The sequence below is a fragment of the Nannobrachium achirus genome, assembly GCF_963921795.1.
Source record: "Nannobrachium achirus genome assembly, chromosome: 13".
Lineage (NCBI taxonomy): Eukaryota > Metazoa > Chordata > Actinopteri > Myctophiformes > Myctophidae > Nannobrachium > Nannobrachium achirus.
Window position 1 is genome coordinate 3533419 of NC_137833.1, and position 21180 is coordinate 3554598.

Here is a 21180-nt window from a genome sequence, read left to right on the forward strand (position 1 = left end):
AAGCGAACGTTTGTAACTAAAATTTTGCTTCTGGGTGGTCCCAGGAACTAAATATTTTGAGATGGGGGGTCCGTGGCCAAATACCTATAATTTTGGGGGTCCTTCACATGAAAAGGTTTGAGAACCACTGACACTAGTAGTCTCTCAAGAACAGACTAACTGAGCTCCAGTTAAGTGAAAAGGACCTTTTCTTTGACGATGGCTGGCCAGATTGCTGACATAGAAACATAGGTTTTTAAAAAAAACCTTAGAAGGATTCAAAAGACACTGATAGAATCAAATTCAAATTTTCACGATTTTTCAAAAATATCAGATCTACAAGCTCGCAGCGTGGCACTCGGTACCCAGTTCGATCCCGGGCTCCCCCAGAGTTTGTGTGGAAGAGTCCTTGAGCAAGACTCTGAACCCCTTGTTGCTCCTGATGAGCAGGTTGGTGCCTTGCATGGTTTCCACCACCATCGGTGTATGAATGTGTGAATGTGTGAATGGGTGAATGTAATGCACAATCTCTGTAAAGCGCCTTGGATAAAGGCGCTTTATAAATGCACCATTTACCACATTCGTTCAAATAAGATCTGTATTGCAGCTTTAACAATGGACCAATGCGGGGGGGGGGGGGGCTTTGGAGACAGACAACAAAGAGGAGGGTGGGGGGGTGGGGTGGGGGTTCTCTGGTCGGCGCTCATTCATCAACTTTGACTTTCTCGATCTCCATCTCTGGTGGTGTTGTGGGAAATCTCTCCCAGCCTCCCGAGCAGCGTTGGTCAGCTGATAAAAAGCAGTTAACTTCTTATGAGCTTATCTGGAAAGAAAAGTTTGACTGTTTTCTACTTTTGAAAGTTCTCTGCTCTGCCAAAAAACAAAACAAAAAAAAAAACAGCCAAGTGCACCCCGCCTTTAAAGAGTGGAGCTGCATTCTGAGCTTCTGTGTAGAAAATGCTGTGGCAAAACAACATGCCCTCAGTTTTGTTATTTTAGTGGAAAACATCAACCTTTGCTGACCTTTTCATGTTGTCTATGTTGTACCAGTACATCTGGAACATTGAGGAATGTTAATTAAAGGGGAAGACCACCCATTTTCAATATTGAACTGTGTCATTAATATACCTTAGAGGAGTTGTGTGGAAATAGAAAAAAAGTTCCCCCTCTTCTGTGTTGCCTAGAACTGGAGGATTGATTTTGGGGTTTGTATTGTAAAGTACAATGTGTGATGTCATCAAGTTGTAATTTACAATACAAACCCCAAAATCAATCCTCCAGTTCTAGGCAACACAGAAGGGGGGGGACTTTTTTTCTATTTCCACACAACTCCTCTAAGGTATATTAATGACATATTTCAATATTGAAAATGGGTGGTCTTTCCCTTTAAGGACCACATTCCGCTAAAAACGACGCTTTAGTGGTTTGAAAAAGGGATGAAAAGTGATGAGTCATCACTTTTCACATATTTGAGGGGGCCGTTTTAGCCCAAGTAATGTTTTTTGTGCAAAACAGATGCTTGCCATGGATTGGTACCACCTTGGGTGGTACCAATTTGTGAAAATATCAGTATTATCCCCTGGTCTATAGTACATGGGGCAGATATTGCACATTGCAAATTTACTAGTGCAATTCAAATGTTTTGTATTTTCTCCATACTTAATTAATTATATATTAATTATATAAGTTTTACCGCGGGCATAGGAAAAATAATCAACAGTTTCACTGAAAATTGGCAGAAGATCCGCCAAAGCACCTGGGAAAATATAACCTTCTTTAAAACATAAAAAAATAAATCCCCGCTAGTATACAGAATGTAACAGGCTGTCTTTTTTTAAAAGCTGATTTTTCAAAATTAATAAAAACATCGTGCTGTATTTTATCTGATCTCAATCTTACTTTAAGTCTGTACTTTGTATTGAAATATTTGTACCTAAAATGTAGTTGATATGGGGTTTGCTTCCAAGTTCCACTTTACATGTTTTGATTGTTTTTTTAGACCAGTGGTTCTCAACCATTTTCATGTCAAGGACCCCAAATTAAAAACAAACTGTTAGTAATCACATTCTACTCGTATCTCAAATGATAGATAGATAGATACCTTTATTATCCCAAGGGGGAAATTTAGTTGTCCAGTAGTAGCACAGCAGTATACAGTTATTTACAAAGTTACAGAGACGTAAGAAAGATAGATAAGAGGGAAAAAAACAAAACAAAGACAAGAGCAGTACAGTACCAATAAGGAGAAGGTGCATCAATAGAGGGGGCGAATAATATATAAGTATATATACATAAAGTGTCTTGCAAAAGAGACAATTTTGCTAATGCTAATGCAACGCATTTAAGTCATTTGCAAATGTGGCATGGATTTTACTGTTTTTTTTTTGTGCTCACGAGCGGACCATGACATGCGCACGATGGACACCCACGCAATTTACGCAAACCTTGCAATTTAAATGTATTGAAAAACAACTACTCCTGTTTAGTCTATTGAAATTCTTTGTTGGGTATGTGCTTAAATTATGTATGCATTGTGTGTGCACCAAACAATGCACTCAACAGCAGGGCGCACAAAACAATGTGGGCTGTGATATTCCAGCTGTGGTATCTCTGGTAGATTCAAATGATCCAGATGCCAGAGAGTGTAGAGCTGCAACTTGTCTCAAGGTCGTCTTTGATTTCTTCCAATAGGGTATTTATTTAGAGACAACTTAATCTATAGGCCATGTGTTGGTAATTCCTTGATTATATAGGTTAGTCTTCGAGGCCTATCAGCTATCTGTGCCTCCTTTTGCTGCAAATTACAGTAACATCTCGTGTCCGGGTAGCTCAATCAGTCGAGCACTCGACTTGGGACCACAAAGTTCTTGGTTTGATCCCAGGAACTGCCAACTCAGCATATGAGTAGCAGGCCTGTGGTAAGTACTGGGAGCTGATGGAGGCTTTTGCGCTCCACCTCAGCAATCCCTTTCCCTGGGGTTTAGTACATTGAAAAGGGGATAGACACCCTTGTTCTCGCCTGATTACCGACAATAAGCCAATCCGGCCCACTACTTACCCGTCGTGAAAAAAGTACTCAAATGTTTACTTAAGTGAAAGTATCAATCCTGCAATGTAGAAATACTCTGTTCCAAGCAAAAGTCCGTAATTAAAAATGTACTTGCGTAAAAGTACAGAAGTATTGGCATCAAAATGTACTTAACTCATTGAATGCCCTTTTCAAGATGGCTGCCAAGTACCAGGATGCCACATTCCTAAATTTGTAGTGCACGTATCAATTTTTAGTGCACGGATCGTGCACGCCCATGCACCATATATGCACCATATGTGTAGTACTTTTTAACAGCTTTCAAACAAAAATATCCGCTTGGAAATCCGTTCAGGCATTCATGAGATAGAAGCCTTCAAAGTCAGACAAAACAAACACTGCCACCTTCCTAAATTTCTAGTGCACGGATAAATTTTTAGTGCACCGATCGTGCACGCCCATGCCTAGATCATGCACCATATGTGTAGTACTTTTTAACAGCTTTCAAACAAAATAATCCGCTTGGAAATCCGTTCAGGCATTCATGAGATACAAGCCTTCAAAGTCAGACAAAACAGCCATTTTTGACATTTTGAAAGATGTGTTTGTTATGGGGCTAAACATGCAATTTCGCAATTGCGATCATGCCTAATACATTTGAGGCATTTTTAGATTTTTTTTTATAAAAAAAAATTTTGATTTTTTTTTTTTTTTTTTCAAAATGGCTTCCAGCTCGGGAAACTCGGGCTGTGGCAGCCTGGGACTACTGTAATAACTCGTGAAACTCATGCCTTGGCAGTCAATGAGTTAAAGTACCAAAAGTACCGGCGACCGACTAATTGAGCCTTCTAAAGAAGTGCGATATAGATGGCAAGCTCCCCTTAGATTGCACCCCTTCCATGAGTTTATCTGTGATGTTAACAGAACAAGAGGTTTGGTTTCCACCCTCTATGGTTTTCTATTAGACTGTAGTTATGGGCCCTTATCTGTTGATACTGTTTGGAGGAATGATTTACCAAATTTGGACCCTGACTTTTGTTGGGACACAGTATGGTCTAATATTAGGTTATCTTCTAGAAATCCAGACCATCAACAAATTCATTAAAATTTTGTACATCGGACTTATTTAACTCCCCGCAGACTATGTGCTATGAGGATTTTGAATAATCCCAACTGCACTCTCTGCTCTTCAAATAGTATTGGTACCTTCCTTCACATGGTTTGGGAATGCCCAAATGTGTCGTCATTCTGGAATATGGTTGCCTCAAAACTTTCAACTATCTTTAGTATCAATATCATATCTTCTCCTTCTTTATTTTTATTAAATGACGTCTCACAGTTGCAACTAAACAATTTACGCAAGCGCATCTTCTTTGCTGGATTAACGGCGGCAAAGAAGATGGTAGCTACGCGGTGGAAACCTCCTCATACGTTAACGTTTCGACAGTGGGCCTTAACCTTTCTAGATATAGTATATTTAGAGCAGTCGATAGCAAGGTTACACGGAGCAAAAGAAGAAAACATTAATATGTGGTCGGACATTGCAGATAAGCTTAAGGCTATGATTCAAGAAATCACTATATAGTGGTAACAGCCTAGCACAGGCATGCACTATACATTCCGTGTTGGTCCGGGGAAAGGGGGTGGGTGGGTTTTCTTTTCCTTTTCTTGTTTTGCTATTGTTTGTGTTGTTTGTCTGTTAATTGCATTTTTCTTTTGATTAATGTTTTACTTTTTCTTGTTCTGCTCATATGTATGTCTATAATTTTGATTCACTCATATTATGGAAAATAAAAATAAAAATAATTGATAACAAAAAAAAAAAAGAAGTGCGATATAGGACGGTTGGGCTGTGAAAGTGTTAACTCGTTTACTGCCCCAAACCGAGTATCCCGAGAAAAAGTTGCCAGGCCAGAGAAACCCAATAATTTAATATGCCTTAATTGATATAAAACAATCAAAAGTCTGATCGCTGATTTTCGCTGTTGGGTTTCTAAGTGCCCTCCCAAAAAAGTGCTTCTGGTTCCATTTGACGGACGGACATTTCCGGTCGGAAATGGAACGGGGTGCCTCTGTCAAACTAAGGGCCGCAAAAGTCTAGAGTTCAGGCCGCTGCGCGGCCCTCACCGCCATGTTGCGGCAGTGTGGTGTGTGTAATGGCCAAATATGTTTTTTTTGAGAAAAAATAGTTTTTTGAGAAAAAATAGTTTTTTGAGAAAAAATAGTTTTTTGAGAAAAAATAGTTTTTTGAGAAAAAAAAAGTTTTTGAGAAACAAAAAGTTTTTTGAGAAAAAAAAAAGTTTTTTGAGAAAAAAAAATTGAGAAAAAAAATTTGAGAAAAAAAAAATTGGAAAAAAAAATTTTTTGAAAAAAAAAAATGGAAAAAAAAAAGTTTTGAAAAAAAAAAAATGGTGATGCGATGACGTGGTGTATACGGATGTTACTGCGATTGAGGTGAAAGAGAAAAGTGGAAAGTTGTGAGCTAACTATTAGCTTTTTTTGTGTGTGTGTGTGTGTGTGTGTGTGTGTATGTGTATGTGTATGTGTGTGTGTGTGTGTGTGTGTGTGTGTGTGTGTGTGTGTGTGTGTGTGTGTGTGTGTTCTGGCTACGCCCCCCTCGGTTGAAATTGGATATGGGACCGCCGGTCCCATAGCTGGGAATACGAGCCAATGGACGGCGGTCACCGGTCACCATGGCAACGGGGGGCCAATGATAGAGTTAGGGCGGTATTCCGTGAGTTCTACCGACATACATCTGATCTACATCTGATCTAGCTATGAGTTGAGGTGGATGTGAAGTGGGCGTGAATGGGCTTGGAAGTGGGATGCGGCTCTTAGAGGAATGTATATATAAGATGGGACGTTAGCTTACTGTGTAAACACGGCTAAAGCTAGATCGGATGCTTCGTTTTGCAAGCAGATTCTTTTGTTTGAAAGCTGTGAGCGGCGTGCACACGCCTGGTGCACGATCCGTGCACGATGGACACGCACGCGCCCACGTTAAAAGGTGAAAAAAAGTATGGCGGTCTGATCCAAAAGACGATTTAGATTCATGGCAGAGACTGTTAATGCCCCCGTAACCTGTGCGTAATGCATGTGATGTTTTATGTTGTTGCCTCCCGGTTGATCTTCAAGTGTATATTTGTGTACTATTTGTGAGGAGGAAAACCCTCCACCCCCCCCCCCCCCCCCCCCCCCCCCCCCACCTGGCGCTCCTATCTGCAGTCTCATGCATCATGTGCAGTCCTTTGGCTTGATTTAAAAGCCTGGGCTACAGTAGCATGTTGACTTATGGGCCTCATGGCTCTGTGTGTGTCGTGCGCGCCTACCTTTCTCTTGCTCTTACATTGTCAGCCTTAAGATGCCGATGTTGAACGAAAAGTTTAAGAGATTAATGTCTCAGGCCATCTAATCATGGTCATCTAAATTGACCTGGGAAGATTGGGGAGGGGGAGGGGGGTTGAGAGGAGCTGTCACTAAGCTGGGAACGCTTATGTGTCGTTTTAGTTGTTGTCAGTCACTTGCTATTCACTGTGTTAACTCTCAAAGTGCCCTCCCAAAAAATGGGCTAATCATTGTTGTTGTGCAGAAACCTCTTTTCGTCACTTTTCGAGCTTGTAGATCTGCTACTAACAGAAACAGTTGTGGACATGCTATTAGGTTTCCCCCGACAGAAACCATATACTGTATTACGTAGCAACGTAATTGTATTTTCCCTTTTTCTTTTCTTTTTTTTTAACTTGGGTAGGATTTAGAAGCCCGTTTTCAGAACTGGCCTCAGGTCTAGGTGACCGTGCTGTCTCTCATTGTCCACTTATGATACTTTTTTCATTTCCACTCTGCAAGCATGCAATTTAAAATCCAATTTTGAATGAAAAATAAATTGAGTCTGGATTTCTCAACATTGAGAACATTGTTTATTTTTGCCTTTCTAAAACAAATGGTTTCATTCCAAATGCAATACAATATTACTACGAATGCCACATTGTACTAAGGGAAAGAACATTTCTGTTAACCCATTTAGGCCTAGAATTATTGAATGCTTTAACCAGTGAAAAATAGCAGATATACAAGCTCACAGCGCGGCACCGAGTGCCGCGCTGCGAGCTTGTAGATCTGCTATTTTTGAAAAAGTCGTGTGCAAATCTTTGAATATATGTATTTTCAAAGCGAACGTTTGTAACTCAAATTTTGCTTCTGGGGGGTCCCTGGAACTAAATATTTTGAGATGGGGGTCCGTGGCCAAATACATATCATTTTGAGGGTCCTTCACATGATGATGTTGATGATGTTTGAGAACCACTGACATAGTAGTCTCTCAAGAACAGACTAACTGAGCTCCAGTTGAGTGAAAAGGACCTTTTCTTTGACGATGGCTGGCCAGATTGCTGTCAGACATACAAACATAGGTTTTTCAAAAAAAAACCTTAGAAGGATTCAAAAGACACTTATAGAATCGGGTCAAAATTCAAATTTTCACGATTTTTCAAAAATAGCAGATCTACAAGCTTGCAGCGCGGCACTCGGTGCCGGCGCTGTGAGCTTGTACATCTGCTATTTTTCAATAGTTAAAGCATAAAATAATGATACACAGTAATGTGTACCCGTTCTGAATGGGTTAAATTAATTTGTACACTATGTCAAAGATGTACATAATAGGCTTCACAATTTGGTTGTAAAGAAATAAAAGTATGGATGAGTCTCTATAGAATGACTTGCGGTATAAAAAAAGTCTTATTATTGTCTGACGTTGAGAAAGCATGTCCATGCAGCCCTATTGACCTGTTTATCAAAACCCAAGAGCTTGACCAGAAATGACCCCTTTGATTTTCTAGCGGCTGTCTTGACATTGGCGAGATGCACTCACAAGGTCGCGCCCAATCAATCAGCTTTGTACAGCTTTCTCTGTTTATCCAAACTTAAGCCAATCTTAGACAATCTTAGACTTATCTACCAAACGGCAAAGAAGGCGCACAATTATGTGGCTGAGATAACCAACTCCAACCTGGGAGTACTGATTTATACTTGGGTGCGTGCCGGTGTCAGTGTCGCCTGATTATGGATCCCACTGGGAAAGATGGATGGAAACGGCATAGAGCGCTCGTTTTCACCAGCATCGGCAGGTTAGCTACTCACGTTAGCATTCACAGCGTTTGTTTTACTGAGGTTAGGTTTAGGGTTAGGGTTGGAGTTAGGGTTAGGGTTAGCATTAGAGTTAAGGTTAGGTTTAGGTTTTGGTGCACCTCGCGCGGTCCAAGTGACTACAACGGAGCGCTTCCTACGTCCGGTTCAGCCAATCACAAGCTTCAAAAATGGGTCCGGGGCGTGGTTATCCATCTTTCCCAGTGGGATCCATAATCACGCGTCAGTGTCGCACACCAAAAATAGCAGATCTACAAGTTCACGACATGTTGTGATGGGTGGCTATAAGGTGCTTTCACCGCTTTGTGATCAGTTCCAGTATTTCACTATAGTTTATTTATTCAGAAACAAAGGGGATCGAAACCCTGTAATTTATGGTGGTGATGATGATGATACTTTATTATTAGACTGGAAGTGTTCTCGAATTGCACATACAGTAGGGTTGTCTAAAGGAGGGGTCTTCAACGTTTTCAGGCCAAGGACCCCTTAGTTGAGAGAGAGATGAAGCAGGGACCCCCCAACCTTCTCATAGATTCCATATAGTTTCATGGTTTGACAGCAAAACCATCAGTGTACAGTATGTTGGATTCATGTCAATTTGTGTTTTCAGATACACATTTAACTACTTAAAGGAGTAGTTCACCCCCAACATGACTTTTTTTTCCTATTGATTAGTCACGCCATGGAGACTAGAGTTCAATAATATTTTTAGTTTTTTGTCGCCTAAAACAATAAATTTACCCCCATTCGTTCCGGATGGGGACCCGTTTCGAAACGGGTCCCCATCCGGAATCAATGGGGGTAAATTTACTCGAATCAAATATTTGTCTTAGAAATGTGACAAAAACCAAAAAATATTATTGAACTCTAGTCTCCATGGCATGACTAATCAATAGAAAAAAAGTCATTTTGGGGGTGCTCCTTTAAATCGTCAATACATAACTTGACCTTTCACTCTGTACTTAGTCTGCTCTTTTTACCCTCTACAGTCTACACCAAACGTCTTTGCTGAAAATAGCCGATTCTACAAGCTCACAACGCCTCGTGAGCTTGTAGATCTGTTATTTTTGGCTAAAATTCTCAGAATATGGACACTAGGGTTCAAGTGGTTTATATATATATTTTTTTTTAAAGATTTGTTTTTGGGCTTTTTATGCCTTTATTTGATAGGATAGTAGACTGACAGGAAATGGGGAGAGAGATGGGGAATGACATGTGGCAAAGGTCGTCCGGATCGGGAATCGAACCGGCGACGCCAGCAGGCATCATAGCCTAGTATGTGGTATGCGCCTTGACCACCAGGCCAGCGGGCGCCCCTCAAGTGGTTTATATAAAGGAGAAAAAAAGTTTCTATTACACAAAGATTTGGAGGACCCCCAGTAGTAACTCTGAGGACCCCCTAGGGGTCCCGGACCCCCTGTTGAAGACCCCTGGTCTAAAGTATTAATCTGTATTATCAAAATTACAAAAGCTATATTTTCTCAATTTCCTCTTTTATAGCTAGTGTAGCCACTGTACAAATGTTCCATTTGTGCCATACAATTACGCCGTATGAAGCAGAGAGTATTTTACGTGTATACAAATGCATCCAATTTAAATAATTATGCCATCAAATCTAATTACCATTTTCTCTTTTATTTTATAAAAACAAAGAAAAACATTATCCTACTGTATATTGTGTGCCTTGGCTTTTTTATTCTTGTAGCTATGGTATTTAAATGGCTGTTGAGTATTGTTTATTTTAGGTTTTTTGAAAACTCATGATCACAGAATTAAAAACAATAATTTATCAACCGGCCCCAAGGACCGAAGGCGCCAAAGTCTTTTTGCAGACAAATTCAATGTGGTCTCTTCAGGATAACAGATGGTCTATCATTACACCCAAGTATTTGTACGAAATGATTATTTAATTATGGATAACAATAGGAGCTTTACAACAGTCAGATGGTGAACCGAATGCTAATGTTTGATTTCTTAGGTACTACTGGTTTATTGTTGTTATTATTTTGTTTTTGTTTATTTGATAGGGACAGAGAATGTTAATGTGCGTCCGTTTAAAAATAGACAGGGTCTAATAGTAACTGCATGGCTTCCCTGTGCAAAATCTGTCACAATGTGTGTTAAGTTACTACTAGCAATTTGTGAAAGAAACTTCAATATTGCCAGTGTGCTCTTGTGAGCTTAGCAGTGTGAGGTGAGGTGTGATTGGTCCGCTTAGCAGTGTGAGGTGAGGTGTGATTGGTCCACTTAGCAGTGTGAGGTGAGGTGTGATTGGTCCGCTTAGCAGTGTGAGGTGAGGTGTGATTGGTCCGCTTAGCAGTGTGAGGTGAAGTTATTACCTCTAAAATGACAAATTAAACATTGGCCAGATTATCAAATATTAGAGGCAGAAATGTTGCATGTAGATGAGCTATCATACGAGTGCTGAAGTGTCTGAGCTTCAGCACTCATGGCGTAAAGCCTCACCAAACCAGGCTTACTCATCTGAAGTGTCTGAGCTTCAGCACTCATGGCGTAAAGCCTCACGAAACCAGGCTTACTCATCTGAAGTGTCTGAGCTTCAGCACTCATGGCGTAAAGCCTCACCAAACCAGGCTTACTCATCTGAAGTGTCTGAGCTTCAGCACTCATGGCGTATAGCCTCACCAAACCAGGCTTACTCATCTGAAGTGTCTGAGCTTCAGCACTCATGGCGTATAGCCTCACCAAACCAGGCTTACTCATCTGAAGTGTCTGAGCTTCAGCACTCATGGCGTACAGCCTCACGAAACCAGGCTTACTCATCTGCCAAGAGAAAAGCCTGGTTACGACTAGGGCTGGCACAATTATTACATAATCGTCTAATCGTGATTTTTTTAAAATAATCGTGATTATTTTTCATAATCGTCATAATCGTTTCCATATTGAAAAATGTTCATATATTTAAAAAAAAAAGTCAAAAATAGTGGAAATAGCCGATCTACAAGCTCACAACACGTCGCATCGCGACGTGTTGTGAGCTTGTAGATCGGCTATTTCCACTATCAATGTTCTTTTTTAAGTATAAAGTTGTCAAATATGTCAGTAAATTCTTTGTATATATTAGGTTATGTGTCATATCTACCATGTAGACTTAAAAACCAAAAAGCCAAACAGAAATGTAATTGTCAACGACAAAAACACAATTAAATTGTAAATCGCAATTATTTGAGTGACAAATAATCGTCATGTAAAATGTCATAATCGTGACAGCTCTAGTTACGACCATAGGTCCCCAGAGATTCTATTGGTCGGTGTCCCCAGAGATTCTATTGGTCGGTGTCCCCAGAGGCACATTCAAAGGAAAAGCAGAGGACACTTTGTTTTTCCCTTCTTTATGCCGATGGGTTCCCAGATTGTATATTAAAGGTATATTCAGTGATTGTATTTCATTCAAATAAAAATATAATTGGTACATTTTTCCATTAATTCTCACTAGAATGTGTGCTGACCATATAAGGACTTCCACCATGGCCCGTGTTGCGAGCATAGCTAGATTCGGTTTTCAGAGGTGGCCAGCCAGTCCTCGACCAATCAGGGTAGAGTATGGCCGTAGTTATGTTATGATGTTTAGTTATGATGGACAAAATAAAAGTTTCTCAATTCAAGTCGCTCTGAATTAAGAATGTCTGCTAAATGCCTAGATTGTAAACTACTGAACTCATAAAATGCCACAGTCTCGTAGTAAATCAGTACATATCCTGAAGCTGGAGACGTAGGCCTACCGATAATTCAGTGATTGGGTCGAATGATAAAAACGAGAACATTATAATAGTGTAAAAAGTCTATAAAAAAATAAACATTTCCATGCTGTAAGGCCAGTAAGGGACAAGATGACCCCCGGCCATTTTCATTATCACTGAATACACCTTTAATATATGATAGTCTTGGATGAACTTCATACCAACTTCAACCATGGCATACAGTTTATGATAGTCATGGCTGAGGGCTTGTAGATCTGCTATTTTTGGGCTAAAGTTCTCCTCAGAATATGGACGCGAGGGTTCAAGTTGTTAATTTAAAAGCATTATCCTATCACACAAGATTTTGGCGGCCTTCCTGTAGTAACTCTAAGGACCCCCCTAGGGGTCCCGGACCCCCTGTTGAAGACCCCTGCATTATCAAAGGACGTGTGGAAGCAACACGTCAGGGCCCAACGCATCATACTCCCCTGCCTCCCTCTGTGCTCCCGCTAGCAGCATCAGTAGACGGAGGAGGACAAAGAGGAGGCTTGTGTGGAGGTCCGGTCGGTCGGTGGCCATGTCACGCTCTCACTTCCCTCTCCTCAGTCCAGGGACGTGCTGGTCCCCTGATTCAGCCCGGGAAAAAGAGTTGTAGAGGCCCTCATTGCGCGCTATAGAGAGTGATCTCTCTCTATAGCGCTGCTGCTACTCAAAGATTGCTGCCATTTCAAATCATGACAAGTGACAAGCCAGTGGGCCAATTACATGAGTTATATTTGTATGTCCAAAACCGTTTGTTTTGTATTTATCATTTAAAAACATTTTTAAACTAGTGAAAACAGCCGATCTACAAGCACACAACCGCGAGGCGTTGTGTGCTTGTAGATCTGCTGTTTTCACTACTTTTGTGCGACGGCCTTGTATGATGAAGCAGGGCTTTGCTTTGCGAATTCTTTTTACAAATTTTAAACTTGGAGATACGAGGTTTCTGACCGACAGTGACGATTTACTTTGTTGGCCGCCCAGCCCCCAAAATGGAACGAAGGCCGACATTTATTTTTTATGTTTTCCTAATGGCCGGCCTGGACCGGCCCGGGAATGAACCGGCCGTTCGGGAGTTGTCCCGCTTTTCCCAATGGCCAGCACGTCCCTGCCTCAGTCACATGCAGGGGTGGAAAACAGAACTCACATGTTTTAAGTAAAAGTATCAATACTGCAGTATAGAAATGTTCACCTCTGGGACAACCAGATCTCACAAAACATATAGTTATGTTTTGTGTTCAATCTGTGTTTTGAGATATTTAGGTATTTCAGCATGAATGATGATGCATTTAGCATCATATGAGTCATCATGCTGCATCATATGATGCAAAATGCATCATCATTCATGCTGAAATACTAAAATATCTCAAAACACAGATTGAACACAAAAAATAACTCAGGATTGTGTTGATCTTGTCCCAAACAACAATAAAATAAGATCTGGTTGCCCCAGATGTGAACTGGCCCTTTAAGCGCAGTACTTAAAGGAGTAGTTCACCACTTTTCAACCTGTCTTCATATAATAGGTCCTCACTAATGTTCATGATAAAATATCAAAAAAAAATTCTACTCAGTCCAAGTCTCCTAGGAGAGCTGTGGGAAGTTCAGAATCCATCGTCTTGTGACATCATCATTTTCCCCCCAAAAAAATGTAATCAATATTTTTGAAAATAATATTTAGATTTTTATTATCGCGAGAACAATGGCTTCCACTTTAAAATTGCAACTTTTCAGGAATAGAAAGCCTGCAGTTTCTATAAGCTGGATTGGCAATCGATGATGTCACAAGACGAAGGGTTTCTGACCTGCCCACAGCCCTCCTCTGAGAGAAAAAAAAAGAAGCTATTTTTGAGTGAGGACCAATTATATGAACATAGGTTGAAAAGTGGTGGAGTGCCCCTTTAAGTAAACGTACGTAGTTACTTTACATCACTGGTCACATGATGCTCTTTGAATGATTCCCCCCCCCCCCCCCCCCCCATATCGTCTCCACGGGCAACGCCAGAGGCCCCAGTCCAGTCCTAGTTGTTATTATTACTGATCACAGTAAATCTTTTACAACGACTTTTAACAAGCACTTTATGATTATGTCCTGCACTAAGTGTATAGGTTCCCTTCCCTTCCTGCTGAGTGTGTTTGGGTTTGTGTGTTTTCTTTCTGCCGTGTCTTCCAACCAACCAGTGCGTTGGTTGGAGGGGGGGGAGCGATGCTGCTAACTCTGCCTCTCCTCTCCTCTCTCTCCTCTCCTCTCCTCTCCTCTCCTCTCCTCTCCTCTCCTCTCCTCTCCTCTCCCCTCCCCTCCCCTCTCCTCTCCTCTCCTCTCCTCTCCTCTCCTCTCCTCTCCTCTCCCCTCCTCTCCTCTCCTCTCCTCTCCTCTCCTCTCCTCTCCTCTCCTCTCCTCTCTCTGCTCCTCTCTCTCCTCTCCTCTCCTCTCCTCTCCTCTCCTCTCCTCCCTCTCCTCTCCTCTCCTCTCCTCTCCTCTCCTCTCTCTGCTCCTCTCTCTCCTCTCGCTCCTCTCCTCTCCTCTCTCTCCTCTCCTCTCCTCTCCTCTCCTCTCCTCTCCTCTCCTCTCCTCTCCTCTCCTCTCCTCTCCTCTCCTCTCCTCTCTCTGCTCCTCTCTCTCCTCTCGCTTCTCTCCTCTCCTCTCCTCTCCTCTCCTCTCCTCTCCTCTCCTCTCCTCCCTCTCCTCTCCTCCCTCTCCTCTCCTCTCCTCTCCTCTCCTCTCCTCTCCTCTCTCTCCTCTCTCTCCCCTCCCAGCGATCTGGGACAGGTTTTCCTTTTATGAGTGTGTTTGATATTCGGGACATGCTTCGGCCTTAATCCATTTAGTGCTCGGAATTATCGACCGCTTTAACTGTCGAAAAATAGCAGATATACAAGCTCGCAGCGCGGCACCGTAGATCTGCTATTTTTGAAAAATCTTGATTTTTTTTTTTTGCAAGTCTTTGAATGTATCTTTTTAAAAGCGAACATTTGTAACTCAAAACTTTGCTTCTGGGTTGGTCCCTGGAACAATGTATTTTGAGATGGGGGGTCCGCGGCCAAAATACATGTAATTTTGGGGGTCCTTTACATGAAAAAGTTTGAGAACAGCATGATTTAGAGGAAGGATTTAGAAGTCGGGTCAAAGATATTCAAAGACTTGCACACATATTTTCACGATTTTTCAAAAATAGCAGATCTACAAGCTCGCAGCGCGGCACTCGGTGCCGCGCTGTGAGCTTGTATATCTGCTATTTTTCAATAGTTAAAGCATAAAATATTGGTTAAAGTTGTTCAAATCTAACGCGACTCGTGCACGTTCCCGGTCTTTGAGGGTTAAGAGCTCCATGATTCATTGCAGGAGGCGACATCGCCCATAGCAGCGAGAGATCCACAGCAGAGAACTAATAATAGTCCAGCCTGACTTGCTATCCCATGTGACTTTCTTAATGCTACCTAACACTCAGAAACCAGTAAAAGTTGTTTTAGACAAAATATATATATATGAGCTCGAAACGTTTTCCCTGACGGAAAAATCTTCTGTGGATGAAAGTAAAGCTTGCATTTTTGACAGGGTTGAAGGTTTATATTTATTTAAAACCTTAAGACCGAGAACGTGCCCGCGTCGCGTTTGATTTGAGCCACTTTATAACCATTGTTTTATGCTTTAACTATTGAAAAAATAGCAGATTGCGAGCTTATAGATCTGCTGCCCGATCTTTGACCCGACTTCTAAATCCTTCTTCTAAATCAGTGGTTCTCAAACCTTTTCTTGTCAAGGACCCCCAAAATTTACATGTATTTGGCCGCGGACCCCCATCTCAAAATATGTTGTCCCAGGGACCGCCCAGAAGCAAATATTTGAGTTACAAATGTTCGCTTTTGAATAGATTTATTCAAAGACAAAGACTTCAAAAATAGCAGATCTACAAGCTTGCAGCGCGGCACTCGGTGCCGCGCTGTGAGCTTGTATATCTGCTATTTTTCAATAGTTAAAGCATTCAATAATCCTAGGCCTGAATGGGTTAAAACCTTAAAATTGCAAGGCGCCAGATTGGGTGCAGGAATGGGTGTTGATTGGTCTCTCTTGAAATGTCCATCATTTTTAATTAAAGTTCAAACTTACCATATTGTGATCTAACAAGATGTTTCCAAATACACTCTGTCTGTCTGTCTGTCTGTCTGTCTGTCTGTCTGTCTGTCTGTCTGTCTGTCTGTCTGTCTGTCTGTCTGTCTGTGTCTGTCTGTCATCATATCATCACCTAATCTTATCTGTATTTATTTCAGAAAGGGAATAAATCTTGTGCTTTTATTTAACTACCATCTTGTATCTGCATGCCTTATATTACATTGACTTGTCCTCAGATCTTGGATGGGGAGAGTGGTTCTGTCACCAGGGGGCACTGTTCAGCTATTAATTGCACCAGGGCCGACCACACAAGCCAATGTCATATCCCCACAAAATGGTTGCTGCAATTTCACTAACAAAACCCCAACACAATTACAAATTGCACCATTTTAATATTCTATATTCTGTATTAGTATTAGTATTAATAATTTCTTCCAAGAATCTGATATAGCCCAAGGAGGCAAGGAACTTTAACATGATTTTCTATGTTGTTGTTTGTTGCCATGAACCAGCGGTTCTCAAAGTGCGGTCCAGGGACCCCCAAAAGGGGGTCCTTGAGGAGTTAATGGATCTGTCAACACAGCGAGAGAGAGAGTGTGCAAAATGGCCATGTTCCATTTTGCACAGACAGAGTTGAATTTAGAATGTTCGACAACCACTGTGTTATGCAGTTTCAAGAGTGTTTGTTAGTGAGTGAGCGAGTGAGTGTGTGTGAGTGGGAGGATGGATCCATGGATGCACGTGTACCCAGACGTGTGTGTGTGTGTGTGTGTGTGTGTGTGTGTGTGTGTGTGTGTGTGTATGTGTGCGTGTGCGTGTGCGTGTGCGCGTGCATGTGCCTCCTCAGAACAGCCTACAGTGTGTTGAGTGTAATGTCTTGTTGCTGGGTGTCTTTCAGGCGTACGGCATGTCTGTGCTGCCTCTGAACCTGATAAAAGGCACGCGGAGCGTGGTGTACGAACGCCTGGAGAACACCGAAGACACGGAGGACGTGGAGCACCAGATTGAGAAACTGAAAGCCAAGGTTGGTCTCTCCACTCTCTCTCGCTTGGAATGAAGGGAAAATAAATAAAAAGCTCAGAAAGGCTCTGGCGTCACAGAGAGAGTATATGTAATAAACAAAGGTTCAAGGTGGCGATAGCTGGCAAAATAAGTGGAGATGGGGAGAGAGAGAAAATAGTGAAATTGCTAGCAAAACAAGAGTTTAATCATGCTCACGAATAGAAATCCTACAATAAATAAAAATGTTTCTTTTCTTAGTATGAGGGTTCTGGGGCTTACTTTTGTTTGCTTGCCTTATATAGTACCTGCTTCTGTGTGGTTTTCTGTACAAAGCCCCATTTTAAACTCTACAAGTTCACAATGTCGCCATACGGAACACTGTGAGCTGGTAGATCTGCAAAATTTTGAGAAATTTGAAAAATAATTGAGATTTATTAATTTTGTTTTTACATTTTCGCCGAGGATGTCCCCAAAATAGTGACAGGGCAGGGTGGAAGTTGTTAAACATGCACACATTGAAATATTCACACGCACACCCAGCTCCCTGCTGACCGGCTCTCAACTGTCCCTTTCTCCTGACTCCATGACTGCAGTGCAACCTCAGCACCTCCCCCTCCCACAGCACCAGCTGGAGTGCACTGGAAACTCACTTAGAGTACACTGGAAACTCACTTAGAGTACACTGGAAACTCACTTAGAGTGCACTGGAAACTCACTTATAGTGCACTGGAAACTCACTTATAGTGCACTGGAAACTCACTTAGAGTGCACTGGAAACTCACTTAGAGTGCACTGGAAACTCACTTAGAGTGCACTGGAAACTCACTTAGAGTACACTGGAAACTCACTTAGAGTACACTGGAAACTCACTTAGAGTACACTGGAAACTCACTTAGAGTACACTGGAAACTCACTTAGAGTGCACTGGAAACTCACTTATAGTGCACTGGAAACTCACTTATAGTGCACTGGAAACTCACTTAGAGTGCACTGGAAACTCACTTAGAGTGCACTGGAAACTCACTTAGAGTGCACTGGAAACTCACTTAGAGTACACTGGAAACTCACTTAGAGTACACTGGAAACTCACTTAGAGTACACTGGAAACTCACTTAGAGTACACTGGAAACTCACTTAGAGTGCACTGGAAACTCACTTATAGTGCACTGGAAACTCACTTATAGTGCACTGGAAACTCACTTAGAGTGCACTGGAAACTCACTTAGAGTGCACTGGAAACTCACTTAGAGTACACTGGAAACTCACTTAGAGTACACTGGAAACTCACTTAGAGTGCACTGGAAACTCACTTAGAGTACACTGGAAACTCACTTAGAGTGCACTGGAAACTCACTTAGAGTGTACTGGAAACTCACTTAGAGTGCACTGGAAACTCACTTAGAGTGTACTGGAAACTCACTTAGTGCACTGGAAACTCACTTAGAGTGTACTGGAAACTCACTTAGAGTGCACTGGAAACTCACTTAGAGTGCACTGGAAACTCACTTAGAGTGCACTGGAAACTCTCTAAGAGTGCACTGGAAACTCACTTAGAGTGCACTGGAAACTCACTTAGAGTGCACTGGAGACTCACTTAGAGTGAACTGGAAACTCACTTAGAGTGCACTGGAAACTCACTTAGAGTGCACTGGAAACTCACTTAGAGTGTACTGGAAACTCACTTAGAGTGCACTGGAAACTCACTTAGAGTGCACTGGAAACTCACTTAGAGTGCACTGGAAACTCACTTAGAGTGCACTGGAAACTCACTTAGAGTGTACTGGAAACTCACTTAGAGTGCACTGGAAACTCACTTAGAGTGCACTGGAAACTCACTTAGAGTGCACTGGAAACTCACTTATAGTGCACTGGAAACTCACTTAGAGTGCACTGGAAACTCACTTAGAGTGCACTGGAAACTCACTTAGAGTGCACTGGAAACTCACTTAGAGTGCACTGGAAACTCACTTAGAGTGCACTGGAAACTCACTTAGGGTGCACTGGAAACTCACTTAGAGTGCACTGGAAACTCACTTAGAGTGCACTGGAAACTCACTTAGAGTGCACTGGAAACTCACTTAGAGTGCACTGGAAACTCTCTTAGAGTACACTGGAAACTCACTTAGAGTGCACTGGAAACTCTCTAAGAGTGCACTGGAAACTCACTTAGAGTGCACTGGAAACTCACTTAGAGTGCACTGGAGACTCACTTAGAGTGAACTGGAAACTCACTTAGAGTGCACTGGAAACTCACTTAGAGTGCACTGGAAACTCACTTAGAGTGTACTGGAAACTCACTTAGAGTGCACTGGAAACTCACTTAGAGTGCACTGGAAACTCACTTAGAGTGCACTGGAAACTCACTTAGAGTGCACTGGAAACTCACTTAGAGTGTACTGGAAACTCACTTAGAGTGCACTGGAAACTCACTTAGAGTGCACTGGAAACTCACTTAGAGTGCACTGGAAACTCACTTAGAGTGCACTGGAAACTCACTTAGAGTGCACTGGAAACTCACTTAGAGTGCACTGGAAACTCACTTAGAGTGCACTGGAAACTCACTTAGAGTGCACTGGAAACTCACTTAGGGTGCACTGGAAACTCACTTAGAGTGCACTGGAAACTCACTTAGAGTGCACTGGAAACTCACTTAGAGTGCACTGGAAACTCACTTAGAGTGCACTGGAAACTCACTTAGAGTACACTGGAAACTCACTTAGGGTGCACTGGAAACTCACTTAGAGTACACTGGAAACTCACTTAGAGTGCACTGGAAACTCACTTAGAGTACACTGGAAACTCACTTAGAGTGCACTGGAAACTCACTTAGAGTACACTGGAAACTCACTTAGAGTGCACTGGAAACTCACTTAGGGTGCACTGGAAACTCACTTAGAGTGCACTGGAAACTCACTTAGAGTGCACTGGAAACTCACTTAGGGTGCACTGGAAACTCACTTAGAGTGCACTGGAAACTCACTTAGAGTGCACTGGAAACTCACTTAGAGTGCACTGGAAACTCACTTAGAGTGCACTGGAAACTCACTTAGAGTGCACTGGAAACTCACTTAGAGTGCACTGGAAACTCACTTAGAGTGCACTGGAAACTCACTTAGAGTACACTGGAAACTCACTTAGAGTGCACTGGAAACTCACTTAGAGTGCACTGGAAACTCACTTAGAGTGCACTGGAAACTCACTTAGATTGCACTGGAAACTCTCACTGCCAATTGTTTGGCGCTGACAACTTTGCCAGATAACTCTTTTTTTTTAGAGACGCCATGAATTAGGGGTGGGCGATATGGTGATAATTATCGTTGAGACGATACAATGTCTCCACGATATGCCTTTTCAGAGACATCGTGTATATCGTGATACAATTGAGGGAGCCTGTTTAATCGTTAATACAGAGATTCATTGGAGAATTCAATTTAAACCTGCATTTTGGTCTAAATCAGTAGTTCTCAAACTTTAAAATGTCAAGGCCTCCCCTTAACTCTGACAGTATACAAATGAAACCAAATGTACCCGTAACCCCTTACCGTAACTCTGACAGTATACAAATGAAACCAAATGTACCCGTAAGGGTCCATTTGGTTTCATTTGTATACTGTCAGAGTTACATACTTGTAAAGTAGTTCAAATTAGACCTCCCAAAAGGAACCCAGAGTCTCTAGTTTGTCAAGTAACTTGAGAGAAATAACCATAAAAACCAACGTGAAAAATAATCGTGATAAAATCATGTATCGTGATACAGCTTGGGAAAATATCGTGATATTGTATTTTTCCATATTGCCCACCCCTACCATGAATTGATGTTCAATTTTGTGTTCAGCTACGTCCATAAACAAATGAAAGAAAACTAAGGCAACGTTTATTTCAGCCCACACAAGCATTGTTTACAGTTCAATAACTTGTAATATTAGTTTAGTTTGTAAAATGAGGTTGTAATCTATTTGGCTTTGTTACTTTGCGATTTGTGTACTAATGTTAATGTTTCACCAAAGTTGAACATCTGATTATTTATGAGTGTTTATCTGTTTTGATCCTTGGAAACATGTGTAGGAGGAGTGCGTTAATCATTTTGCTACCGATTGTAAAATGGCCTTTTTTCTAGAGGACTATTTGAGCAGTGGAGTCAGAACTATTAACCCATTTAGGCCTAGAATTATTGA

The 21180-nt window shown here is 41.7% G+C and overlaps 1 protein-coding gene across 2 annotated transcripts in view; it reads left to right on the plus strand.

Moving 5' to 3' along the window:
• lmbrd1 (LMBR1 domain containing 1) overlaps positions 1-21180 on the plus strand; it is a 438470-nt gene that overhangs the window by 92551 nt on the left and 324739 nt on the right. For both annotated transcript variants that reach the window (XR_013962669.1, XM_080741062.1), the window contains exon 8: positions 16902-17027. Coding sequence is in view for 1 of the 2 variants with exons in the window: in XM_080741062.1 (XP_080597188.1) it covers positions 16902-17027 (126 nt within the window). In the remaining variant the exon portion in view is untranslated. The remainder of the gene's footprint in view (positions 1-16901; positions 17028-21180) is intronic.